Raw genomic sequence first — 27,360 nt, 5'->3', positions numbered from 1 at the left:
TGTGGGACAACCTGCTGGGTAAAGAGGGTGCTCGGATTGGAGCCTGCCGAGGGGTGAGGCCAGTGCCAGGACCAGCAAGGCTGGGATTGAAGCCTGCCATGAGGCAAGGCAGGTGATGGGGCCTCTGAGGCCAGGATCAGAGCCTGTCAAGGGGTTAGGCCGGTGCTGGGGCTGGGGCCAGCGAGGCCGGCAGCGGAGCCTGCTGTGAGGCAAGGCCACTACTGAGGCCACTGAGACTGGGATCAGAGCCTGCCGAAGGGTTAGGTTGATTGGGTCAGCGAGGCTGGGATCGGAGCCTGCTGAGAGGCAAGGCTGGTGTTGGGGCCTCCGAGGCTGAGATTGGAGCCTGCCAAGGGTTTAGGCTGGTGCCAGGGCCAGCGAGGCCGGGATCAGAGTCTGCCAAGGGGTTAGGCCAGCGCCGGGGCCATGGAGGCCAGGATCGGAGCCTGCTGTGAGGCAAGGGCGGTGCTGGGGCCTCCGAGGCCTAGATAGGAGCCTGCCGAGGGGTTAGGCTGGTGCTGGGGCCAGCGAGGCCAGGATCAGAGCCTGCCTTGAGGTATGGCTGGTACTGGGGCCTCTGAGGCTGGAATTGGAGTCTGCCGAGGGGTGAGGTCAGTGCTGGAGCCAATGAGGCCAGGACCGGAGCCTGCCATGAGGCAAGGCCACTACTGAGGCCTCCGAGGCAGGGATCGGCACCAGCTGAGGGGTTAGGCCGGTGTCGGGGCCATCAAGGTTGGGATCGGAGCCTGCCGTGAGGCAAGACCGGTGCTGGGACCTATGAGGCCGGGATTGGACTCTGCTGAGAGGTAAGGCCGGTGCCGGGCCAGCGAGGCCAGGATCAGAAACTGCTGTGAGGCAAGGATGAAGCTGGAACTTACGATACCAGGATAGGAGACTGCCGAGGGGTTAGGCAGGTGCCAGGGTCAGCGAGGTCGGGATCGGAGCCTGTTGTGAGGCTGGGCCGGTACTGGGGCCTCTGAGGCCGGGAGAGGAGCCAGCCGAAGGGTTAGTTCGGTGCGGGGGCCAGCAAGGCCAGGATCAGGGCCTCCCATGAGGCAAGGCCGGTGCTGGAGCCAGCGAGGTCGAGATCAGAATCCTCCGGGTGGCTAGGCCACTACTGGGGCCGTCAAGAGTGGGATTGGAACTTGCAATGCGGCGTGCACAGAGAAAAAGCACAGAAAATAAAATCCAGATGCTTCCCCTAATTAGCAAGAACTAGGAGGAAAGGGGTAACAGGAGGAGGTTGAGTAGTAGAAAGGGCCCTATTGAAAAGCAATTAAGGTGACCAATCAGAGGGGAGGGGTTGGGGGAGGATGGAATCTCTTTAAAACTCATGAGGTACTTAAACAATTATATCAAAGATAATCACCAATTAAGCATGGGATCGAGGGAGGGGGAAGGAATGGGATGGGGATTGGATGAGGGCTTATTGGATGATATGTGCTTGTATATCCTCTCAAGCCTTGTATTCCAAAGTGATGTATGATTACAAAAAAAAAAAAAAAAGTACTGGGGGTATAGTTCAGAGGTAGAATGCCCCTGAGTTCAATCTACAGTACTGCAAAATAAATAAATAAATAAATAAATAAATTAATTAATTAATTAAAAAGGCTGGAGTGTAGCTTGGAAGTAGAATACCCCTGAATCAATCCCTGGTACTGCAAAAAAAAAAAAAAAAAAAAAAAAGTAAAAAGTAAAAAAATGAAATAAAAAATAAAAAAATTAGAAAGCAGGACATGAGTCAGTTGGAATAAGTCAAGACTGAGCAGTGGGGACCAGGATGAATCCCCATTCGTTGCAGGTGAGGGCACAGGTGGTCCAGCTGCAGGACCACCATGGCATAGATGGGCCCTGGCCCAGATCTCAGCTCCGAGGCAAGCCGAGCCTTAGCAGCAGGTGGAGGAAGTGCGTGGTCTGCTCAGGGAGGGCCCACATGGGAATGCGAAGGCATAAGCGTGCCAGGGAATTAGCCTTTCGTGCCCCGGCCTAGGGGTGCAAAGGCCTTCTGGAACGGGGCCACTCCACCTGACAGCTAAGGTGGGGCTCCCAAGGCATTTGATCACTTCAGCCTTACGCTGGGACCCCGGGAGGCGGGGCGGGGGTGGAGGCCGGACTCTAACCTGCCTTTCCGCTGTGTTGGCAGTTTCCTTGTTGCCTTCCCCTCTGGAAAGGAGAATGAGGTTGGCGATGTGAATCGACTGCTCACACCCCCCAAGCCATTGTCTACAAGGGAGAACAGAGAAGCTACCTGGCAAAATAAAGTAGCACTTGATTAAAACCCGGAGTATAAAATAAGTAGCTAAGTCTAAAACAATATAAAGGCCGGGCGTGGTGGCGCACGCTTGTAATCCCCGCGCTTCTTGCAGTCCCCGCGCTTGGGAGGCTGAGACAGGAGGATCGCGCAGGTTCGAAGCCAGCCTCAGCTACTTAGTGAGGCTCTCAGCAACTTAGTGAGACCCTGTTTCCAAATAAAGTATAAAATAGGTCTGGGAGTATAGCCCGGAGGTAGAAAGCCTCTGGGTTCCACCCCCAGTACCACAAAACAATATAAAGGATTGAATAAATTAGGAATACACAGATCTCCCAGGAATAAGCATTTGAAATGACTTATGTAGGTCTTCTGCCCTTAAGGAAGTGGCACAGAACTCCCCACTGCTGACCATGGGCTGCACGGGGACTTCCTTCCAAGAGTACAGTACAGAAAGGGAGAAGAAAACAAAGTAATCTTATGGTGGAGAAGTGTCACAAATCTTCCCTCAACCAGAGATCCAGGTCACCAAGAACCCTGGCAAGATGTGAGAACAGTATCTCACCTCAGGTTTTCCTCCCCAGACCCTAGCCCATCTAATTATGAGGAAAACATCAGACTAGTCCTAGTAGAGGGACATCCTACAATATGCCTGACCAGTACTTCTCAGAACTGTTGAGTTCCTCTAAAATGAGGAGGGGCAGCCAGGTATGGTGGCGTAAGCCTGTAATCCCAGTAGTTGGGAAGCTGAAACAGGAGGATCACGGAGGTAGAATGCCCTGGGTTTCACCCCCAGTACCACAAAAACAAACAAACAAACAAACAAACAAACAAACAAACAAATAAATGCCAGGTATGGTGGCACATGCTTGTAATCCCAATACTTGGAAGGCTGAGACAGGAGAATTACATGTTCGAGGATAGCTTCAGCAAGTAGTGAGTGAGGCTCTCATCAATGGAGACCCTGTTCCAAAATAAAAATAAAATAGGGCTGGGGATATATCTTGGAGGTAGAATGCTCCTGGGCTCAATCCCCAGTACTGCTAAATAAATAAATATTTAAATAGGACTGAGAATATAGATCAGAGGTAGAACATCTCTGGGTTCAAGCTCCAATACCAGAAAAAAAAGTTAATAATAATACTAAGGGAACTCTAAGAAATTGCTACAGATAGCTGGGCATGGTAGCAATCCCAGTACTGAGGAGGCTAAGACAGGAGGATTACAGGTTTCTAGCCAACCTCAGCTACTTAGGCCCTCTACAACTCAGTGAGACCCTGTTTCAAAAATAAAATAAAGCCGGGCGTAGTGGTGCACACTTGTAATCCCTGTACTTGGGAGGCTGAGACAGGAGGATCATGCAGGTTCGAAGCCAGCCTAAGCTGGCTTGTAATTCCAGCATTTGGGAGGCTGAGACAGGAGGATTGTGGTTCACGGACAGCCTCAGCTACTTAGTAAGGTCCTTGCAACTCAGTGAGACCTTGTTTCACAATGAAGAATAAAAAAAAGTGCTTGGGCCAAGCATGGTGCACATGCTTGTAATCCCCACGCTTGGGAGGCTGGAGGATCGCACAGTTCGAAGCCAGCCTCAGCTACTTAGTGAAGCTCTCAGCAACTTAGTGAGACCCTGTTTCCAAATAAAATATAAAAATAGGGCTGGGAGTATAGCCCGGAGGTAGAAAGCCCCTGGGTTCCACCCCCAGTAACACACACATACATACACACACACAAATAGGGCTAGGTAGAATGCCCCTGGGTTCCATCCCCAGTACTGCAAAAAAGAAAGAAAGAAAGAAAGAAAGAAAGAAAGAAAGAAAGAAAGAAAGAGAGAGAGAGAGAGAGAAAGAAAGAAAGAAAGAAAGAAAGAAAGAAAGAAAGAAGGAAAGAGAGAAATTGCTACAGATAAGAGCCTACAGAGACAGCAAATGAACAAATGTAACATGAGTTCCTGGAAAGGATGCTTTCTTGTGTATGTGGTTCTGAGGATTGAACCCAGGGCCATTCTACATCTGAATTACACCCCCAGCCCAATTTTATTTTATTTATATTATTATTATTTTTTTTATTATTTTTTATTTTTTGTGGTGGTGGTACTGGGGATAGAACCCAGGGGCCCTCTACCTCTAGGCTACACTCCCAGAGCTATTTTATATTTTATTTGGAGACAGGGTCTCTTAAGGCAGCTTAGGCTGGCTTCGAACCTGCATGATCCTCCTGTCTCAGCCTCCCAAGCACAGGGATAACAAGTGTGCAACACTATGCCCGGCTTTATTTTATTTTTGAAACAGGGTCTCACTGAGTTGTAGAGGGCCTAAGTAGCTGAGGTTGGCTAGAAACCTGTAATCCTCCTGTCTTAGCCTCCTCAGTACTGGGATTGCAAGTGTGCACCACGGTGCCCGGCCAGGATGGATTCTGAAACAAAGGAAGAGAAACAGTAAATCTAAGTTCAGTTCCTGTATCAATACCGTGTATCAATACTGGTTCATTAATCATGATAAATGTAAGACGCTAACAGTAAGGAGAACTGGGTGGAGAGGATGTGAGAACTTGATACTATTTTTACAAAATTATTCTGTGTGTGTGGTAATGAGGATTGAACTCAGGGGTGCTCTACCTCTGAGCTACACCCCCAGCCCTTTTAATTTTTTATTGAAACAGGGTCTCGTTAAGTTACTGAGTGCTGGCCTCAAATCTGCAATCCTTCTATCTTGGCATCCCAAATACAGGGATCACAGGGGTGTGCCACCGCACCTAGCAAAATAATTCTGTAAATCTAAAAGTATCCAATAGAAGTCGGGCGTGATGGCACACGCTTGTAATCCCAGTACTTGAGAGGCTGAGATAGGAGGATCACAGGTTCCAGGCCAGCCTCAGCAACTTGGTAAGGCCATTTCCAAATAAAAAACAAGGATGGGGTGTAGCACAGAGGTAAAATGCCCCTAGGTTCAAGCCCCAGTATCCCCCAACACTTCCCCCCAAAAAAGGCAGTAAAATTGTCCAACAGAAAAGGTATATGAGCTGGGTGTGGTGGTACATTCTTATAATCCCAGCATTTGGGAAGCTGAGACAGGAGGATCACGTTTTGTGGACAGCCTTAGCTACTTAGTGAGGCCCTTTACAACTCAGTGAGACCCTGTTTCAGAATAAAAAATAGGGATGGGGTATATCTCAAAGGTAGAGTGCCCCTGAGTTCCATCCCCAGTGACTCACACACACACACACACACACACACACACACACACACACACACACACACACAGGCAAAAAGAAAGAAAGAGGTATATAAAGCCAGGCACGTGGAACTGCAAACTTGTAATCCCAGTATTTGGGAGGCTGAGACTTGAGGATCATGATTCACAGCCAGCCTCAGCTACTTAGTGAGGCCCTCCACAACTCAGTGAGAGCTTGTTTCAAAATAAAAAATAAAAAATAGGGCTGGAGGTGTAGCCTGGAGGTAGAATGTCCCTGTACCAAATATCCAGTACCAAAAACAAAGAAAAGAGAAAGGTATATGAAAAAGAAAGAAAGAGGAAAAGAGAAGCGAGGTGCTGGCTCTGCCCTGGCCTGGCGCACCCCCATGTACCCTGCAGGGCCGGCAGAACATAAGTGGCGAATGGGAAGGAGGGAGGCGGGTCGAGCAGGACTGCTTTATTTCAGAGCCAGGGGTGACAGCCCACACCCTGCCCCTGGTCCACTGGAGCTGGACACAGGTGAGCGAGGCAGCAAGAGGCCTCAGGGCTCTTCTTGGCGCCTCAGCTGTCCCGGGACTGGGAAGTAGAGGGACTAGCGAACCAGGCCCACCGTCCTTTAAGTTCAGCTGAGGTGAGAAAGTGACACACGTTCCCATTTACAGGAGGAAGGGGAATGACAGGCCAGGGCTCGGAGGACAGGAGGGCTGCCAGTAGTCCTGGGCTGGGTCCCGGGATGCCAACGTCAAAGCAGTCCCGTGCCATGGCAGTGCAGGATCTGAGACGAGGGAGTCCTCGGGAAGGTGTCCAGGGTGGGCACCGCAGGCCCCGGCCTCCTCGAGTCTCCAGCTGCAAGCCTTCTCTCCCTTGGACGTGAGCATGAGATGTGCCCAGAATCTTGCCTGTGAGCGGAGAGGCTGCCTATTCATGGGGGGTGCCCTGCCTTGGGGCCATTCCAGCTGCCGGCATCACAAAAGAAGTCCTCAGGGAGCTCACTGAGGAGCCCGTCCAGGTCATCTGCAGAGGGAGAAGAGGGGCAGTCTCAGTGACTGCACTAGGGTTCCAGGTGATGGATCCAAAGCTCCTGCCTTCAGGCAGCTTGCCCAGGCGGTATTGCGGTGAAACCCAGGGCCTGGGGAATGCTAGGTAAACACTTTATCACTGAGTTACAGCCGCAGGACTTTGTAAGATTTTTTTTTTTTTTGCAGTACTGGAGATTGAACCCAGAGGTATTTTCCAAGCTACACCCTTCAGTAGCCCTATTTTTTATTTTTTGGATTTTTAAAATTTTTTTGCAGGTCTGGGAGTGGAACCCAGGGGCATTTGACCTCCGAGCTACACTCCATGCCCTATTTTTTATTCTTTATTTTGAAACCAGGTCTCAATGAGTTGCAGAGGGCCTCACTGAGTAGCTGAGGCTGTCCGCAAACTGTGATCCTCTGGTTTCAGCCTCCCGAATGCTGGGATTACAAGCGTGCGCCACCACGCCCGGCTTTTTATTCTTTTTTTTTTTTTTTTTTTTTAATTTTTTTTTTGCGGGTCTGGGGACGGAACCCAGGGGCACTTGACCTCCGAGCTACACCCCCTGCCCTATTTTTTTTTATTCTTTATTTTGAAACCGGGTCTCACTGAGTTGCAGAGGGCCTCACTAAGTAGCTGAGGCTGTCCGCGAACCGCGATCCTCCAGTCTCAGCCTCCCGAATGCTGGGATTACAAGCGTGCGCCACCACGCCCGGCTTTTTTATTCTTTATTTTGACACAGGGTTTCACTAAGTCACAGAGGGCCTAAGTAGCTGAGGCTGGCCACCAACCTGTGATCCTCCTGTCTCAGTGTCCCCGGTACTGGGATTACAAGCATGCGCCACCATGCCCAGCTCGCTTTGTAAGATTTTTGAGACAGGTCCTCAATACATTCCCCAGGCTGGCTTTGAACATGGATCCTCTGGCCTCAGCTTCCTAAGTAGCTGAAATTACAGGCATGTGCCGTTGTGCCTATCACCAGCAACTTTTTTTTTTCTTTTGCAGTACTAGGGATGGAACCCAGAGGCATTCTACCTCCGAGCTACACTCTCAACCCTATTTTAAAATTTTTGTTTTTTATTTTTTTTGCAGGTCTGGTGATAGAACCCAGGGGCATTCGACCTCCAAGCCACACCTCCTGCCCTATTTTTTATTCTTTATTTGGAAACAGGGACTCACTAAGTTGTTAAGGGCCTAAGTAGCTAAAGCTGTCCGCAAACCACGATCCTCCTGTCTCAGCCTCCTGAATGCTGGGATTACAAGTGTGCGCCACCACGCCCGGCTTTCTATTTTTTTTTTTTTTAATTCTTTATTTTGAAACAGGGTCTCACTGAGATGCAAAGGGACTAAGTAGCTGAGGCTGTCCGCGAACCGTGATCCTCCTATCTCAGCCTCCCAAATGCTGGTATTACAAGTGTGCGCCACCAGCAGCCTTCTGGTGATGATTTTGTCAAGTTTACTTACAAGGAAAGAGTACAGAATTCCCAAAACGCAAGATTCTAGAATAGAGGTAGTAGGCTGGGCGTGGTGGCGCACGCTTGTCATCCCAGCATTCGGGAGGCTGAGACGGGAGGATCGTGGTTTGCAGACAGCCTCAGCTACTTAGTGATGCCCTCTGCAACTTAGTGAGACCCAGTTTCAAAATAAAGAATATAAAATAAGGCTTGGGGGTGTAGCTTGTTGGTCGAATGCCTTGGGTTCCATCCCCAGACACCCCCAACACACACACACACAAGAATAGAGACTCTTTTTTTTTTTTTTTTGCGGGTCTGGGGATGGAGCCCAGGGGCATTTGACCTCCGAGCTACACCCCCTGCCCTACTTTTTATTCTTTATTTTGAAACTGGGTCTCACTGAGCTGCAGAGGGCATCACTAAGTAGCTGAGGCTGTCCGCGAACCGCGATGCCCCAGGTCTCAGCCTCCCGAATGCTGGGATGACAAGCGTACGCCACCACGCCCGGCTTAGAGGTACTCTTTCATAGGACATAAATAAATGGGCTTTCTGATCTATCCATTGGTATACTATGAATCTGGTTTGTATACGCCACACCTACCACTTCCATGACCTTTGGACTAGACAGAACTGAATTTCTTTTTCTTTTCTTTTCTTTTTTTTGGTGGTACTGGGGGTAGAACCCAGGGGCTTTCTACCTCCGGGCTATACTCCCAGACCTATTTGAGCTACATGCCCAGCCCCATTTTGTTTATTATTATTATTATTATTATTATTATTATTTTTTTTTTATTTATTTATTTTTTTTTTTGGTGGTACTGGGATGGAACCCAGGGGCTTTCTACCTCTGGAATACACTCCCAGACCTATTTTATATTTTATTTGGAAACAGAGTCTCAGTTGCTGAGAGCCTAAGTAGCTGAGGCTAGCTTCAAACCTGCATAATCCTCCTGTCTCCGCCTCCCAAGTACTGGGATTACAAACGTGCGCCACCACACTGGGCTTGTTTATTATTTTGAAACAGGGTGGCTGAGAATGGTGGCACACACCTACAATCCCAGTACTTGGGAGGCTGAGACAAGAGGATCGCAGGCTTGTGGCCAGCCTCAGTAACTTAATGAGGTTTTTTTTTTGAGGTTTTTTATTTTTTTATTTTTTATTTTTATTTTTTTGCAGGTCTGGGGATGGAACCCAGGGGCATTCGACCTCTGAGCTACATCTCATGCCCTATTTTTTATTCTTTATTTTGAAACTGGGTCTCACTGAGTTGCAGAGGGCCTCACTAAGTAGCTGAGGCTGTCCACGAACTGCGATCCTCCAGGTCTCAGCCTCCCAAATGCTGGGATTACAAGCGTGCGCCACCACACCCGGCTTTAATGAGGCTTTTAGCAACTTAGTGAGATCCTGTTTCCAAAAAATAAAATGGGACTCAGGGTGTAGCTTAGAAGTAGAATGTCACTGAGTTCAATCCTCAGCACCAGAGAAACAATCAAAAAAGCAGGTATTACTAAATTACTGAGGCTGATCTTGAACCTGGGATCTTCCTGTCTTAGTCTCCTAAATACTGAGATTACAGGCATGCATCACCCTGCCCCATAGGAATGAACTTCTGAAATCAAAAAGCTAAACCAGGCATAGTGGCGCACGCTTGTAATCCCAGTACTTGGAAGGCTGAGACAGGAGGCTGGTGGGTTCATGGCCTGACTCAGCTACTTAGTGACGCCCGCTGCCAACTAGTGAGACCCTGTTTCAAAATAAAGAATAAAAAATAAAACTGCAGGTGTATCTTGGAAGTAGGATGCCCCTGAGTTCAATTCCCAGTACTGAAAAAAAAAAAAAAAAAAAAAAAGAAAGAAAGAAAAGAAAAAGCTAAGGAAGCGACCCTCTCCTGGGGCCTACCTACAAGAGGTCTACATGTGGGCCTCCCAGATTTGTGTCCTGGTCTTCCTGATCACATGGACATTTGACCCCCTAGCACTCCCTGGAGGGCCTGAGCTCAAGCAGGCTGAAGAATTCTGACTTTGTAGTCCGCTCATCAGCCCACAGAGGGCTCAAAGCATGGCACAATGTAGCCCCTGTCCATCTGGACAAGAATGGTGACGTTTCCTCCTGTGGCTACAGCACAGGCCTGAAGATGGGGGAGCCATGCACATCTTACTGTGGCTCCTAACACACTGTTACCTGGTTTGTGGACTGCAGCCTTGCCACATGAGGCAGTCCATCTGATTTCTATACCATTTTGTAAGGTCCAAAGACTCACAGGAGGAGGAACAAGAGGTAGCCAAGAAGATTCTGGCTGAGCTAGGCCAGAGGAAATAGTCTCCAATCCAGTTGGCTGACTGCCTTACCTGCTTCTGGGAGTTCTTCCTCGGGGGCGTCCCCCGCCCCTGGGGTCTGTGCTGTTTCAAAGCCTTCCGCAGGTTTTATGGCCACATCCTGCTGGAGGCCTCCATGGAAGCTTCCAGGATCCTGGGGACAGAGGATCTGGTTACTACTGCCCTGCCTCTGCAGTCCTTTGGATGGTAGAGTACCTTGAAGGGATGAAGAGGGGCTCAGGAAAGAAACATGAAGGTGGGAAGCCGGGCGTGGTGGCGCACGCTTGTAATCCTAGCATTTGGGAGGCTGAGACCAGAGGATCGTGGTTTGCAGACAGCCTCAGCTACTTAGTGAGGTCCTCTGCAACTCAGTGAGACCTGGTTTCAAAAAAGAAAATAGGGCAGGGGGTGTAGCTCGGAGGTTGAATGCCTCTGGGTTCCATCCCCAGACCCGCAAAAAATAATAATAAATGAATAAAACATAAAAATAAATTAAAAAATAGAAACATGAAGGCGGAGCGTGGCAGGGCCGGGGTCATCAAGGCCAGACTGAGAGGGAGCAGATGCACCAAACACTCAGAACTGCAGACAATTATAAACAAAACAGCGCTCTTCTCCACTCTGAAATCTCACCAATGAAGAGCCTTTCTCTAACCTTAAACAGTATCCCCACTTCCCTAAATAAACCTCTTATATTTCCCTAAAAAGAAAAACTTTTGGGGGTGATTTTCTAATTCTGTTGGTATCTAATGTTTTAGGAGAACTATATAACTAGAACAGAGTAAAGAGGTCACTGAAAATATGTTAAGGAATTAGCCTGGGATCAAAAATAAACTTAACGGCCGGGCGTGGTGGTGCACACTTTTAATCCCCGCGCTTGGGAGGCTGAGAGAGGAGGATGCACGGGTTTGAAGCAAGTCTCAGCTGCTTAGTGAGGCTCTCAGCAACTTAGTGAGACCCTGTTTCCAAATAAAATATAAAATAGGTCTGGGAGTATAGGCCAGAGGTAGAAAGTCTCTGGGTTCCACCCCCAGTACCATAAAAAAATAAAATAAAATAAAATAAAAAAATGATAAATTTAACAATCTCCTAAATAGCTAATATATTGACGGGTAACTAAAACTGGCAATTAAACTGGGTTTTTTTTTTTTTCACTAGGGGTGGAACCCAGGGGCTTTTCTACCTCTGGGTTATACTCCCAGACTTATTTTATACTTTATTTGGAAAGAGGGTCTCATTAAGTTGCTGAGGGCCTCACTAAGTAGCTGAGGTTGGCTTTGAACTTGTGCAATCCTCCTGTCTCAGCCTCTCAGCAATTAAGTTCTATTTCCTATGGTTATCCCTAGGAAATAGAAGTGCAGAAAGATGAGTTTCATTTTCTGCTAGTTCTATGCTGTTTCAATTTATATCGATGAGTACAGATGGTTAAAAATTTAAAAGAGAGCCGGGCGTGGTGGCGCACACTTGTAATCCCAGCATTCGAGAGGCTGAGACTGGAGGATCATGGTTTGCAGACAGCCTCAGCTACTCAGTGAGGCTTTCTGCAACTTAGTGAGACCCTGTTTCAAAATAAAGATTAAAAAATAGGGCAGGGGGTGTAGCTCGGAGGTCAAATGCCCCTGGGTTCCATCCCCAGACCCACACACACACACACAAAAAAAAAAAATTAAAAGAGAGCTGGGTATGGTGGTGCATACTTATAATCCCAGCACTTGGGAGGCTGAGACAAGAAGACTGCAGTTCGCAGGCAGCCTCAGCTAGTTAGTGAGGCCCTTTGCCTCACTAACTAACTCAATGAGACCCTGTTTCGAAATAAAGAATAAAAATTCAGGTTGGGGGGTGTATCTCAGAGATAGAGTGCCCCTGGGTTTCATCTCCAGTACCGCAAAAATAAATAAATAAGAAAATAAAGGAAAGAAAAAGTATTTTTAGAAATGGGGTGACTTTAGTTGGGTATAATGGTGCATGCTTTTAATCCTCATACTTGGGAAGCTAAGACAGGAGGATTGCAGGTTCATAGCCAGCCTCAGCAAGTTAGTGAGACCTTGTTTCAAAATAAAGAATAAAAAAATAGGGCTAGGGGTGCAGCTTGGAGGTAGAATGCCACTGGGTTCCACCCACAGTTCCACAAAAAAAATAAAATAAAAGAACTGGGGTGATTTTCAGAGAACGTGAAGGAGTTAAAAGGAAAGATGGAGCCGGGCGTGGTGGCGCACACTTGTAATCCCCGCGCTTGGGAGGCTGAGGCAGGAGGATCGCACAGGTTCAAAGCCAGCCTCAGCTACTTAGTGAGGCTCTCAGCAACTTAGTGAGACCCTGTTTCCAAATAAAATATAAAAAAAGGTTTGGGAGTAAAGCCTCTGGGTGCCACCCCCAGTACCACCACAAAAAAAAAAAAAAAAAAAAAAAAAAGGAAAGATGAAGGAAATAAAAGTAGAGAATTTGAGACAGGCACGGTGGCACACACCTGTAATTCCAATACTTGATAGCTTGACAGGAGAGACAGGAGGACTGCAGGTTCGAGGACAGCCTCAGCAAGTAGTGAGACTCATCAATCTAGACAGACCCTGTTTCAAAATCAAAATAAAAGCTGGGCATGGTAGCACATGCCTGAAATCCCAGTATTTGGGAGGCTGAGGCTGAGACAGATCACAGGTTTGCGGCCAGCCTCAGCTACTTAGTGAGGCCCTCTGCAACTTAGTGAATAAAGAATAAGAAATAGGGCTGGGGATATAGCTCAGAGGTAGAATGCCCCTGGGCTCAATCCCTAGTACCAGAAAAATAAATAAAAATAAAAATTAGGGCTGGGGATGTAGCCAGAATGTAGAATGTCTCTAAGGTTCAATCCCCAGGATCCCCCCCCCCCACACACACACCCCAAAAAATTAGAAAATTAGAGCTAAAGGTCTCAGCTGACTAGAGGTCATCAAGTCCAACACCCTGCACTACAGGTGAAGCAATGGCAGGGGAGGGGACAAGGCTTGCCCACAGTCACCGCAGAGATTATCAGCAAGTCTGGGACAAGCCCAGGTCTCCTGCCCTCAGAGCCAGGATCCCAGGAGGCGGGGACAGCCAAGTCAAGCCTGGGCTCTGCACTCTCACCCTGGAGTTGTTCGTGGTTTCCCAGAGATAGCAAATGCTTGCCTTGTCCCTAACAGGGCATCCCCAGTGCTGTGTGCAATTTCTGCTCCGCCTAGCAAAGGCAGAGGCCAGGCAGGAAGATGCCATACAAAAACTGGCTCACCTGACAGCCGCCTTTGGCTCACCGCCCTCTGCACTGCCACCCGCAGATCTGACCTTGGTCCTTTCCCACCATTACCCCTGGTGGGCCCTCACCAGTTTGGTTCTCAGGTGACTCCTACCCTCTCAGGTATTCCAGCTGCCGTCACATACCCACGGATCACCAGGACACCATCTGCTCCTCCAGGCTCTGACACTGAGCCACCCAACAGGTGGCTGCAGCGGGGACAGGATGGTTCTGTGCCCCAAGGCACCCCTTCACCTCAGAGCCACAGTCCCTGCGCCTCTGCTCCTCAGCATGGAGGAGAGAAAGAAATAAGACCCGGGCAGAAGGCTCCACTGGGCCCACCTACCCTGTTCCTCTTACCTTGGGGAAGGGCTGAGGTGGCTTGAGAAAGTTCCCGTCCTCAGAGTCAGGGCTGTAAACATGGACCAGGTTGTTGGGTGTCACGTTAAGGTAGTGATTTCGCAGTGAAGGAGAAAACACTCCGATCTGGAGTTGAAGAAGGGGAAGGTCAGCGTCAGGAGGGTGCACTGGGTGCTGCCACGTGGCCACCTGGGGCCTGCCTGCCTCTCCCTCAGTGTCCTCTGCAGCAGGGCCACACCAACTGCTCCTGTCCCCCCTGTGTCTCCTTCCCCTCCACACAACTCTCCTGCTTCAGCACAACCCTACCTGCTTCAGCAGCAGCACTGAGCCAGGCTTCAGCTCACTCTGGCGTGTCTCCAGCAGAACCCTGTGCACAGTCCCCTGCATCTCTCCTGCAAATACCACATCAGTCTCAGGGTCAGGGCAGTGACTGGTCTGCACCCTGGCTGGCGAGTGGGCTTCTCACTGCCTCGATTTTCCCATCTGTAAGTGGAGAAGGTGATTTCTCCTCATCAGAGGCCACTCAGGAGACTCCCCGCACCTAATTCCTCACCGGTGGGGTCTTTAAAAACCACGCTGGCATCCACTGTGCTCCGAGTCAGGGACTTGATCATCACCGCCATGTTGGGGACCTTGTTTCTGGGGAGCTGCTTCAGGGCTGCCTGCTTATGAGGAGAAACGTTCACCGCGCCAGCCATGGCCCCTGTAACTTCCCACACCCCAAGGGCCAGGGCACCAGGGATGTGGGGGCAGAGGGGCAGCTAGGCAGGGACTCTCATGCCCGCCCCGGGCAGGCCGTTGCTCTCTGGTGCTTCCTTTCTTCTGTGTACATGTATTTATGTAGCGGTGCATCAAGGCAGAGCATGGGCAGGAATGTGTGGGCTGTGACAGCATGTACACTTGACCCGTGACCACCGGGGGCTCTGAGGGCAGCAGGGAGCTTAACCGCCTCCATCCAGAGCCCGGGAGCGGGGGCCCGCCCAGAACCCTCTCTCCTAGACCTGCCCGATCCTGTGGACCATGGGAGACGGGAAAGGTAGGCGAGTGGAAGGGAAAACCAAAGCAACTCCAGGCTGCTCCTCAGAGAGGGCCTGGGCTAAGAGGGAGCAGACGGCCCCTTCCTGAGGAGGAGCAGGCTTGGGAAAGGGAGAAAACAGTCTCCCTGGGTCCTGCCCTCAGAAGCCTTACCTTCCGCAGCACCATGACGATGCTGTATTTACAGAGAAAGCAGGTGGGGTCTGTCTCATCCAGGCCCAGAGCAGACTTCATGGTCAGCCAGGGCCCTCGCTCGAAATCCTCCTCCACGGATGCTTGGGAACTCGCAGCAATCTGGCACCACAGAGCAGAGGGGAAGACTGCATGAACAGGTCCACCTGCCTACGGACCCTTGACTGGGACAGGACGGAGGGGTGAAGACAAGGGTGAATCCCCGGAGAACACCGCAGCATGGTGGCCACAGTCTCGCGCGTATCTCCAATACCAGAAAATAGTTGAAATCTTGCTACCTACCACAGCTATACCAAAGATGACGGTGTGTGTGACTGAACCCAGGGCATTCTACCTCTCAGCTATATCCACAGCCCTTATTTTTCTTTTGAAACAGGGTCTGAGTTGCTGGAGGCCTTGCTAAATTGTTGAGGCTGGCCTCAAACCTGTAATCCTCCTGTCTAAGCCTCTGAAATATTGGGATTACAGGTGCGTGTAGCCATGCTTAGCTTCAGCAGATACTGACTTTAGTTACACTGAAGCAAAAGGCCATCCACACTTGTTTCTTGTAATAGACTCAAAAAGTCTACTTCGGCATGGTGGCCCATGCCTGTAATCTGAGTGCTTGGGAGGCTAAAAAAAAAAGATCACAGGTTCCAGGCCAGCCTCAGCAAATTAGTGAGGCTGTCAGCAACTTAGTGAGACCCTGTTTGTAAATAAAAAATAAAACAGAATTGGGGTATAGCTCAGAGGTAGAGTTCCCCTGGGCTCATCTCCCCCCACCAAAAAGAGAGAGAAGGCTGGGAATTTCTTGCATACATCATAGGCTTCAGGCTTCTAGAGTGTCTTTAGCTATGTGTGGTACTGGGGATTGGGCCAAGAGGCATTCTACCTCCGAGCTATACTCCTAGCCCTATTTTTTTTTTTTTTGGTGGTACTAGGAGTGGAGCCCAGGGGCTTTCTACCTCTGGGATATCCTTCCAGACCTATTTTATAAGTTGCTGAGAGCCTCACTAAGTAGCTGAGGCTGGCTTCGAACCTGTGTGATCCTCCTGTCTCAGCCTCCCAAGCATGGGGATTATAAGCGTGCACCACCATGCCCAGCTCTAGCCCTATTTTAATTAATTAATTAATTAATTTATTTATTTAGCGGGTCTGGGGATGGAACCCAAGGGCATTCAACCTTGGAGCTACACCCCCTACCCTATATTTTATTCTTTTTGTGTGTGTGTGTGGTACTGGGGTTCCTGGAAACCCTTCTACCTCCAGACTACACTCCCAGGCCTATTTTATATTTTTATTTGGAAACAGGGTCTCTTAAGCCAGCGAGGCTGACTTCGAACCACTGCGATCCTCCTGTCGCTGCCTCCCAAGCACGGGGATTACAAGAGTGCGCCACCATGCCTGGCCTTTTTTATTCTTTTGAAACAGGGTCTCACTGATTTGCAAAGAGCCTCACTAAGTAGCTGAGGCTGTCTGTGAACCACTATCCTTCAGTCTCAGCCTCCCGAATGCTGGGATTACAAGGGTGTACCACCATGCCTGGCTTATTTTTTTATTTTTTATTTTTTTTGTGGGTCTGGGGATGGAACCCAAGGGCATTCGACCTCCAAACTATACCCCTTGCCCTAATTTTTATTCTTTTATTTTTTGTTGTTGTTATTGTTGTTTTCTGCGGGTCTGGTGATGGAACCCAGGGGCATTTGACCTCCAAGCTACATCCCCTGCCTTATTATTTATTTATTTATTTATTTATTTATTTATTTATTTATTTATTTATTTGTGGTACTGGGGTTCCTGGAAGCCCTTCTACCTCTGGTCTACATTCTGAGATCTTTTTTTTTTTTAATATTTTTTATTTGGAAACAGGGTCTTTTAAGCCAGCGTGGCTGGCTTAGAACCTGTGCGATCCTCTTGTCTCAGCCTCCCAAGCGCGGGGATTACAAGTGTGTCTGGCTTATTCTTTTTTTTTTTTTTTTTTTCCCCAGGTCTGGGGATGGAACCCAGAGGCATTTGACCCCCAAGCTACACCCTCTGCCCCATTTTTTATTCTTTATTTTGAAACAGGGTCTCACTAAGTTGCCGAGGGCCTCACTAAGTAGCTGAGGCTATTCCACGAACCGTGTGATCCTCCAGTCTTATCCTCCCAAATGCTGGGATTACAAGCGTGCACCACCATATCCGGCTTTATTTTTGTTTTTGAAACAGTGTCTCACTGGGTTGATGAGAGTCTCACTACTTGCTGAAGCTGTCACTCAACCTGTGATCCTCCTATCTCAGCCTCCCAAGTACTGAGATTACAAGCATGTGCCACTATACCAGCTTTACTTTTTATTTTGAAACAGGGTCTCACTAAATTGCTACGGCTGGCTTCAAACTTGCAATTCTCTTGTCTCAGCCTCCCAAGTAGTAGGATTACAAGTGTGTACCACTGTACCCAACATCATTAATCTTTTTATATTCATAGCTACTTTGAAGTCAGGCGTGGTGGTGCACACTTATAATCCCAGTACTTGGGAGGCTGAGACAGGAGGATCACAGGTTAGTGAAACCTGAGCTGGGGGTATAGCTCAGAGAGAATGCCCCTGGGTTCAATCCCCAGTACAAAAAAAAAAAGCTGCTTTGAAGCCAGGCTGGTGGTACCTGCTTATAATCCCAGTAAGTGGGAGGCTGAGACAGGAGGATCACAGATTCATGGTCCTCTGCAACTTAGTGGGCCCTCTGCAACTTAGTGAAACCTTATTTCAAAATAAAAAATAAAAAAAAGCTGGAGGTAGCTGGGCATGGTGGCACTCGCTTGTAATCCTAGCATCTGGGAGGCTGAGATAGGAGGATCACAGGTTGAGTGACAGCTTCAGCAAGTAGTGAGACTCTCATCAACCTAGTGAGACACTGTTTCAAAATAAAGAATAAAAAATAAAGCTTAAAGCTGGGGATGTAGCTCAGAGGTAGAATGGCCCTGGGTCCCATCCCCAGTACTGCAAAAAAAAAAAAAAAAAAAAAAAAAAAAAGCCGGGCGTGGTGGCGCACACTTGTAATTCCTGCGCTTGGGAGGCGGAGACAGGAGGATCGCACAGGTTCGAAACTAGCCACGCTGGCTTAAGAGACCCTGTTTCAAAAATATAAAAAATAGATCTGGGAGTGTAGCCTGGAGGTAGAAGGGTTTCCAGGAACCCCAGTACCAAAAAAAAAAAAAAAAAAAAAAAAAGGTGATTTGAATTCAGATGACTAGCAGCTGGCTTGGATCTGAAATAGATTGGCAGAACAGGGGAGCTACAGCAAAGAGAAGACATTCTCAGGAGAATTAAAAGCAAATGAAATGTGGGTCTGAGGACATAGGTCAACCAGAACCCCAGGGGAGGGAAGCTGGTGTCACCCACCAAAGGGAACCCCTGGAGACAAGATGAAGGCAGATCCTTCCCAGCTCAGTTCCCAGAAACCTGAGAGGAAGGGCTCCTGAGATACAATCTCAAAATATTTATTACACTCTCTTCCCCTGGGAGAAGACAGCAGACTGGGCCTTTAATTCTTAGATGGGAAAGAAGGCTAGACCCGTGGCATCAGATAATGCATGGCTGGCATCAAGAACAGCCTCACCTTACACCAGTAAAGTCACCACCTCCCCCAACTGCTTCTCCAGGTTCCTTGAGGTACAGGCCTAGCAGATCAACTCTGGTTCTCAACTCCTGAAACAGGCAAGGTCACCCCTCACTCTCAAACGATGGCCAGGAAGTTAACAAGTGCACGGGATAAGTTACCTCTGTCCGGAATTTAGCCAGAGCACCATGGGTAGGAGTCTGGGGCGTGGAAACCATGATTTCCTCCAGATTCTTCCCACTGTGCTAAGAGGGGAGGGAGAAGAAGGCGAGAGCAAGCTCAGCAGCTGTTATTTACAAGTACAGCGTCTTGTCTGAGTTACATAATGAGTTCAGGAAACTATCAGGGACAATTAACACATATTACATCTCTCCTAACGCAGTCTCAGGAGCCTCACTAGCAGCTCAAAAAAGACACTTTGGGGATGGTTTTGAGAATGTGAAGAGGCCGGAGTGGGCTCAGGAACAAAACCCAGGGCTGCCTGAAGGGGGCAGTAACCCAAATAAGGGGCCTGTGATGAGGAGAGAGGCAGCTTCCCCAGGGCCCCTCTTAGGGACCTAACCTTTCCCTTCAGGGAGAACCAGAAGGAGTACAGACAGCCTCCATGGACTCTCCTCAAGTGGGGAAGGGCAAGTAACAGGCAGAAATTGTTTCAAACGCCCTTAAGATGAAAGGGTACACCTATTAACAACAAGAACACATGCCCAGAGCCCAGGCAGTCACTTGGGACCTGATCTAAAACTAGTTGGACAGATCCTGTCCCTCTACCATGGCTTAAATCCAAACTCCCGCCGTCTCTGCAGCTCTACTTCCTTCCACACCACCCGGGGACTGTCCTGTGGCTCTGAGAGCACCTGCTCTTGGGCCTGTGCTTTGCGCATGCTCCGTCTTCCCACTGCAGGACACCCTCAGAGCACAGCCCCTCCACACCTGTTCACCTCCGCCGCAGCCATCCAGTCGCGCCAGCGCCAGCAGAGCCAGCGCCGCCCCAGCAGCCTGCGAGTGACCTTTACACTACGCTCTTTGTGCGCATTTGTCCACACCCCTCTCCTATGCTGTGAGCTCCTTAGTACAGAAATTATCTCTTATTCTCTATATTTCTAGTTCAAAGCATACTGTCCATTATCTACTTACTCATTAGCAAGTATGAAAGAATGAATTTCCTGCCTTAGCGCTATCAAACAGTTGGCACTCTACCAACATAGGAAAACTAGGAAGCTCTCAGAGTCTAGGCACCTCTTTCAAGGGCAGATTTTCTTTCCTTTTTTTTTTTTTTTGTGGGGCTGGGAATTGAACCCAGGGGTCTTCTACCTCTAAGCTACACGCCAGTCCTATTTTACTTCTTATTTGGAAACAGGGTCTCGCTAAGTTGCTGGCAGCCTAAGTTGCTGGGGCTGGCTCTGAACCTGCGATCATCCTGTCTCAGCCTCCCAAGTTCTGGAATTACAGACGTGAGCCATCATGCTTGGCAAGGGAAGATTTTCAAGTATTCTTCCTTCCTGCCAGTTTTTCTTTGCCGTGTTGGGAAAGGAACCCAGGGTCTCACCCCTGCTAGGCCAGCGCTCTCCTGAGCCACCCGCCAGCCCCTCCCCACCACTTTCTACTCCTTCTGCAGCTTCGCAGACTGTCCTTATCTTTGCTTCCTTCCTCCTTGTCCTCTAAGAGAACACTGTTCTAGACTGTGGCCAGACACGATGGCCTGCTGCTTCCCTCCCTTGTCCCCAGTGTGCTGGAGAACCAGGTCACTCACCTGGTGAGGCAGGAGCCCCGCTGGGCCAGGGAAGCGGCGCACTTTGGCTCGAGTGGAGGGGTGGGTAGGCTGCTGCGGGGTCCGGCTGGCAGCAGTGACCAGCTGTACCAGGTGGTTAGTGACTAAGGGGGTCTGCAGAGCTGCCTGGGGAACCAGAGAGGAATGGGGACCTTTTGGGGTAACAGCAGGAGACACAACAGAAGACACTGGGGCACGGGACTGCAAGGCTCCCGAAGGAAATACTGCAGAGCTGGTCCTTGAGGGAGTAGAACAGCTGGAGTTAGCAGTGCGAGGTCCAGGAAAACGAGGTTTGCCACCTAAACAGGAACGGGGAGCCTGATATGGCTGACCAGGTGAATGATTCTGAGGGCTGCTCTGAATAGGCCCTCCAGCAGCTTGGGGAGTATGGGGTGCTAGAACAGGGGGGCCTTTGGAGCAGGCTTCCCAGGGCGGTTGCTGAAGTGGAACCAAGGCAGCTGAAATAGGAAGGCTGCCTGTAGCACCAGGTCTCGCGCGGGGCCACGGAGTCCTACAGTGGACAGCAGGTGCTAGAGGCTCAACCTGGACTGACGTGACACCTGTTACGCGGCTGGCAGCCATGGGCCCCTTTGGGCAAGATCCACCCAGTTCAGCTCCCCACACCTTCTCTGTCAATTCTGGGTCCTCCTGCTGCTGGGCAGGCAAGATCCGAGTGTCCTCACTGCGGATGCCAAGTCTCAGCTCCACGCCAGCTTCTTCCAGCTCCATGCTTGCCAAGATGTCATCAAATTCGTCTTGTTGAGGCCCCTCAAAATCACTGGTGCCCTGCCACTGGTGAGTCTTAAAGGTGAGCAGGGGGCATGGGCCTGGGGACTGCAGTCTTGCTGGCTCACGGGGCACTTCTGTCCCTGTCACTCTCCTCTGGTTGCCGGCCCAGCTGCTGGAAGTCAACATCGGCCTTGATGAGACTGTTTCTGTAACAGGTGGGTCCCCAATGGCTCTGGGCACGCTGGAGGTAGGGAGGCAGAGGCCCAAGGCTGGCTGGCCCAGAGTCTCTGAAGGAGCAGTGGGGTGTGATGGCAGCCGCCTCCAGCACTGGGCCTGCACAGTCTCCTGTGGCCTGGAAGAGACAGGTCTCAGGCACCCGGCATCCACAGGTAGAGAGCCAGCAAACTGATTCTCTGCATCCTCCACGGCAGACAAGAAATCCTGCAAGAAGCAGAGACAGTGCACCTTTGCATCCAGAATTATTAAAAAAAAAAAAAACTTCCCTTTTAATGTTCAGGCATGTGGAATGTTTGTGTGCAGATACATGCAAGCAAGAAGCCAAGCCATGAAAGGCAACGGTGGTCCGGAATCCTAGTCTTGGAAGGCTGTAATCCCAGTACTTGGGAGGCTGAGACGGAAGGATCGCAGGTTGGAGACCAGCTCCAACAACTTAGGAAGATTCTCTAGTGAGACTCTGTTTCAAGAAAAAAATAAAAGGGCTGGAGGTGTAATAAAGGGGTAGAATGCCCCTGGGTTCAATTCCCGAACCACACCCCCCCCCAAAAAAAGGCAACGGTGATGTCTCTCAAAATCACTATTTGACCTTGCACATGGCCCTACCACCAGCCTTCTATCAGAAACATTCTGAGGCTGTCTTCAAGCAGCACCTCTCACTTCCTTCAATCTCCAGGTTAGGGAGTTAAGGATGGGGGGCAGCGAAAGCTAACACCCCAGGGAACAAACAATCAAAGAAATCACACTTGTAATCCCAGTACTTAGGAGGCTTAGACAGGAAGATTGCAGGTTCATGGCCAGCCTCAGCTACTTAGTGAGGCCCTCTGCAACTTAATGAGAGCTTGTTTTGAAGTAAAGAATAAAATTTCAGAGCTGGGCGTGGTGGCACACACTTTTAATCCCCAGCTTGGGAGGCTTAGACAGAAGGATCGCACAGGTTCAAAGCCAGCCTCAGCTACTTAGTGAGGCTCTCAGCAACTTAGTGAGACCCTGTTTCCAAATAAAATAGAAAATAGGTCTGGGAGTATAGCCCAGAGGTAGAAATCTCCGGGGTTCTACCCCCAGTATCACCAAAAAATAAGTAAAAAAATAAATATAAAATTCCAGTACTTGGGAGGTTGAGACAGGAGGATCACAGATTCAAGTCCAGCCTCAGCTACTTAGTGAGGCCCTCCGCAACTTAGTGAGACCGTTTCAAAAAAGAATAAAGACTAGGGCTGGGGGTGTAATTCAGAGGTAGAATGCCCTTTGGTTCAATCCCCAGTACCACAAAAAATAAATAAATAAAAAATAAATAAGTAAAGAAAGAAAGAATAAAAAAAAAAAATCAAACTGGGAGTGTAGCTCACAGGTAGAATGCCCCCTGGGTTAAATCTCTAGTACCACAAAAAAAAAAAAAAAAAAAAAAAAAAAAAAAAAAAAGGAATCACCCAAGGTCAAACTCACCCATCTCAGCCTGGCACACACTGGTAATCCTAATACTTTGGAGGCTGAGACAAGAGGATCACAGGTTCTCGGCCAACCTCATAAGGCTCTCCACAACTTAGTGAGATCTTCTTTCAAAATAAAAAATAAAATAGGGCTGGGGGTAGAATGCCTCTGTGTTCAATCCCTACTACTAAAAAAGAAAAAAAGAAAAAGAAATACCCATCTCAAGGAAAACTAGCATTCTGGTGTCCAGTCTGTGCCAATAGGGATCCAGCTGGTCATGCTGCATGTCCTTAGCCCACTCCCCATCCCCCAACACACACACACACACACACACACACACACACACACACACACACACACACATTCAGTATGCCAGAGAGCCCAGCCCTTGGATCCAGCAAAATAGGAGGAAGTTAAATATAGCTCTTCAGGCAAGTTAAATTAAGTATGGATTCCAGTTGGGAAGCAAGGTGAGATTGACACCTTCAAGAGCAACAGACCTGTTCTGAGGGTGTTTTTGAGTCAGAACTGCTGATTTAACTGGCAGAAAGGCCCCCACCCGGCCCCCACTGCTGCACCGGCTTGTCTGGACTAGAGAAAGCTTTTTTCCTTGCTTTGTGTATTATCAAGAGAGTCCCACACTCCACAGGCCCACCTTAGGATTTAGCAATAACAACAATCAGAATTCAGAAGGAACAAATCCCCAGTGAGCCTGGAGGATGATGGATCCCTATTCTCCCAAAGAGCTCACTCTCACACATGATGTCATGTGCCTTGGGAAAGGGGGAAAGGGACTAGTCTGCCATTTTCAGGGAACAGAAACTTGAACAACCAGAGTCCTTTTCTCTAATTCCATTACCAGCCTAGGAATCCTATCATCCATCACCTGGTCATTTTATTTTATTTTATTTATTTGGTGGTACTGGGGTTCCTGGAAACCCTTCTACCTCCAGGCCTACACTCCCAGACCTATTTTATACTTTTTTTATTTTTGGAAACAGGGTCTCTTAAGCCAGCGTGGCTGGCTTCGAACCTGCGCGATCCTCCTGTCTCTTCCTCCCAAGTGCGGGGATTACAAGCATTTGCCACCAGGCCCGGCATCACCTGGTCATTTTAACAGTCACTTTTCAGCCTGTAATCACACATCTCCAAAGCTGAAAGACAAGAACACATCTCCTTGACAAAGCTGGCAGTTCTGGATTATTTATTTGTAAAAACCAAATCCACATGTAAGAGCCAGGCAAGGTGGTGGACCCTGTAATCCCAGTACTTGGGAGGCTGAGACAGAAGGATCACAGGTTCTTGGCCAGCCTCAGCTACCTGTGAGGCCCTCTGCAACTTAGTGAGACCCTGTTTCAAAATAAAGAATAAACCAGGCGTTGTGGCACATGCTTGTAATCCTAGTACTTGGGAGGCTGAAACAGGAGGATCGCAGGTTCTCAGCCAGCCTCAGCAACTTAGTGAGGCCCTCTGCAGTTTAGCAAGACCCTGTTTCCAAATACAAAATAAAATAGGGTTGAGGATGTATCCTGGAGGCTTAAGGCCCCTGGGTTCCATCCCCAGTGTCACACACACACAAAAAAACAACAACTCTGCCAGCTCTAGAAATTCTGATATTGATTTAATTGGCAACTGGCCAGGCCTAAACAAGGTGAATTTAACTCATTGGCATTAGATCTAGTCTAATCCCTTAACTTCTGAGGAAAAAAAGGGAGGAATCCAGAAGCAGAAGAATGCCCTGTATTGTAGAAGAGAAAGTGGAAGGCCAGAGAATAAAGTAATTTGCTGCCAGGCAAGGTGGGGCATGCCTGTAATCCCACTACTTGGGAGGGTGAGATGAGAGGATCATTGGTTCAAAGCCAGCCTTCAGCAAGTTAGACTCTTTTTTTTTTTTTTTTTTGGTGGTACTGAGGATGGAACCCTTCTACCTCTGGGATACACTCCCAGACCTATTTTTATTTATTTATTTATTTTTTGAGGGTTTGGAGATGGATTCCAGGGGCATTCAACCTCCACACTATACCCCCTGCCCTATTTTTTTTATTTTTATTCTTTATTCTGAAACAGGGTCTCACTGAGTTGCAGAGGGCCTCACTAAGTAGCTGAGGCTGTCTGCGAACTGTGATCCTCCAGTCTCAGCCCCCCGAATGCTGGGATTACAAGCGTGCACCACCAAGCCCGGCTTCCCAGACCTACCTATTTTTTTATATTTTATTTGGAAACAGGGTCTCTTAAGCCAGCGAGGCTGGCTTCAAACCTGCGTGATCCTCCTGTCTCATCCCCCTAAAAAAGGAGATTACAAGGGCGCGCCACCATGCCCAGCTCTATTTCAAAATAATAAATAAAAAGGACTGGAGATATGGCTCAGAGGTAGAACGCCCTTAGGTTCAATTCCCAGTAACAATAAATAGATAAATAAATAAATAGAGCTGGAGATATAGTTGGGAGGTAGAATTCCCCTGAGTTCTATACTCCCAGACCTATTTTATACTTTATTTGGAAACAGGGTCTCACTAAGTTGCTGAGAGCCTCACTAAGTAGCTGAGGCTGGCTTCGAACCTGTGCGATCCTCCTGTCTCAGCCTCCCAAGCATGGGGATTACATGCATGTGCCACCACGCCCGGCTGCCCTGGTTCTTAAGACCAATTGGTGACCACAGCCCTCAAGCCATTCAGTAACTTTTCTGTCTCCTCACTATTCTATTTTATTTTTTTGGTACTGGGGATTGAACCCAGGGCATTCTACCTCCAAGCTACATCCCTAGCCCTATTTAATTTTGGAAACAGGGTCTCATTAGGTTGATGAGTCTCCTTACTTGCTGAGACTGTCCTTGGATCTGTGATCCTCCTGCCTCAGCCCAAGTACTGGGATTACAGGCGTGTACCACAACACCCGGCTCCTCCTACACTAGTCTGACTCTTCACAAACTTTCTTTCCATCTCAAATATGTTATCGTGAAGGTGAATTAAATCATCTACATGACACAGCTTCCAGAAATGGGTCCTTAAAATTTAAAGGTATGACAATTAGGCAGCTCATCTCTGGTTTTCTGTTTGTTTCTAAGACAGTTAAGTAGGTTGTTTATATTTCTTCTCATTTCTCAGCCTCTCACAGATAAAAAAAAAGATGAACATGTCAACTCAAAGAAGGCTGGCACAGGCTGCTGGAAAATGTTCTGGACTTGGAATGTTTACATCCTTTGCCATCTCTGATCACCAACCTGTCCTTACCTCATCTTCAAACTCTTCTTCCACAGCAAACAGCTTCTGCAAACTGCATGCCTGAAAGGAAAACAAAGCAATTGAGACTAGAGGAGAAATCGTGCTTGCAAGTACATTTTGTCCTTACTGTGTTGCTTCCCAACTCCAACAAGACCATCAGGTGTACTGCTTTTTTTTTTTTTTTTGTGCTAGTACTGGGGGAGGAATAGGTATGAGAAGAAATAGGATCTAGTTAAACATTTAAATGACTTTAAAAAGCTGGGCGTGGTGGCCCAGCACTTGGGAGGCTGAGACCGGAGGATTGAGTGGGTTCAAAGCCAGCCTCAGCTACTTAGTGAGGCTCTCAGCAACTTAGTGAGACCCTATTTCCAAATAAAATATAAACTAGGTCTGGCAGTATAGCCCAAGGGGGGGGGGTGTAGAAAAGCCCCTGGGTTCCACCCCCAGTACCACAAAAATAAATAAATGACTTAAAATACTTTCTTGTAATAGAATCCACTTAGATCCATCAGCATTAGTCCTGGAAGAGAAAGGGGGAGGGGGACAAAGAGAAGGCTGCCGAGAGGAGCAAGGGCAAGTCTTCAGAATCAGCACGGGGCTGGTACAGAGCGTGCCTAGCAGGGCTGAGGCAAGGATTCCACCCCCAGCTTGGGGGTCGGGAATCAGCGCTGTGCGTACAGGCCCGGCGACTGCGATCTCCCCAAAGTTGCTCAAACACAAGGAAACTACCATCCATCTAAGCCGGGCGAGCGCGGTAGCCTTGTTCTAAGAATGATGCAGAGTTCTCCTTTTACCCAATCCAAACGCTAGGGTGTGTGGGGAGAGGACGTCCCTCCTTCTAGCCCGCAGGCGGTGGCGACCGGCTTCGCGGAGAGCCGCGGCGGGGCCGCCTTAGAGCCCCCGGGGCCGGCGGGGCGGCCGGGCGGGCTCGCCCTGGAGGCCAGGCCGGGTGCGCGCACGGAGCACGGCCCGCGGGTCTGCGAGGGCAGAGGCCGGCAGCAGAAGGGAAACTGAGGCCGGGGCGGCGGGCGCCCTCGCCCAGCTCCGCGGCCTGCCGTCCCCGTGGCGCGGCGCGGCATTACCATGGCGACGGGCTCGCGCCGGCGGGGTCCCGGTCGACCAGGGGGCGGTGTGGGACTCCGGGCGGCGGCACTCAGGGACGGTCCGAGGGCAGGGGGCGGGCGGCCCGGGGAGGCGGGGGGCGCGTCGCCCGGAGGCCGCGGCGCGACTCCAGGCCGTGTTCGAAGCCGCCGCCACACTAGTCCCCGCCCTCTTAAAGGGGCGGGCCTGCTTCTATCCCGCCGACAGGAAGGCCGTCTTTCCGCCTCAGCCTTAAAGGGGA

General features: G+C 49.3%; 1 protein-coding gene across 1 annotated transcript; it reads right to left on the bottom strand.

Annotated features, from left to right (window-relative positions):
* Positions 1 to 6,361: 6,361 nt before the first annotated feature.
* Positions 6,362 to 27,103, bottom strand: HROB (homologous recombination factor with OB-fold; the record flags this gene model as incomplete). Its single annotated transcript, XM_080714088.1, has 10 exons — positions 6,362 to 6,453; positions 10,259 to 10,379; positions 13,833 to 13,958; positions 14,139 to 14,224; positions 14,386 to 14,494; positions 15,021 to 15,161; positions 18,797 to 18,880; positions 20,386 to 21,573; positions 26,028 to 26,078; positions 26,879 to 27,103. The coding sequence occupies 10 exons, from the start codon at positions 27,101 to 27,103 to the stop codon at positions 6,362 to 6,364; spliced, it is 2,223 nt and encodes a 740-aa protein (XP_080570214.1).
* Between the last annotated feature and the right edge of the window lie 257 nt (positions 27,104 to 27,360).

This window comes from Muscardinus avellanarius (assembly GCF_963383645.1).
Source record: "Muscardinus avellanarius genome assembly, chromosome: 16".
Classification (NCBI taxonomy): domain Eukaryota; kingdom Metazoa; phylum Chordata; class Mammalia; order Rodentia; family Gliridae; genus Muscardinus; species Muscardinus avellanarius.
This window is presented reverse-complemented; position numbering and strand designations above follow the sequence as displayed.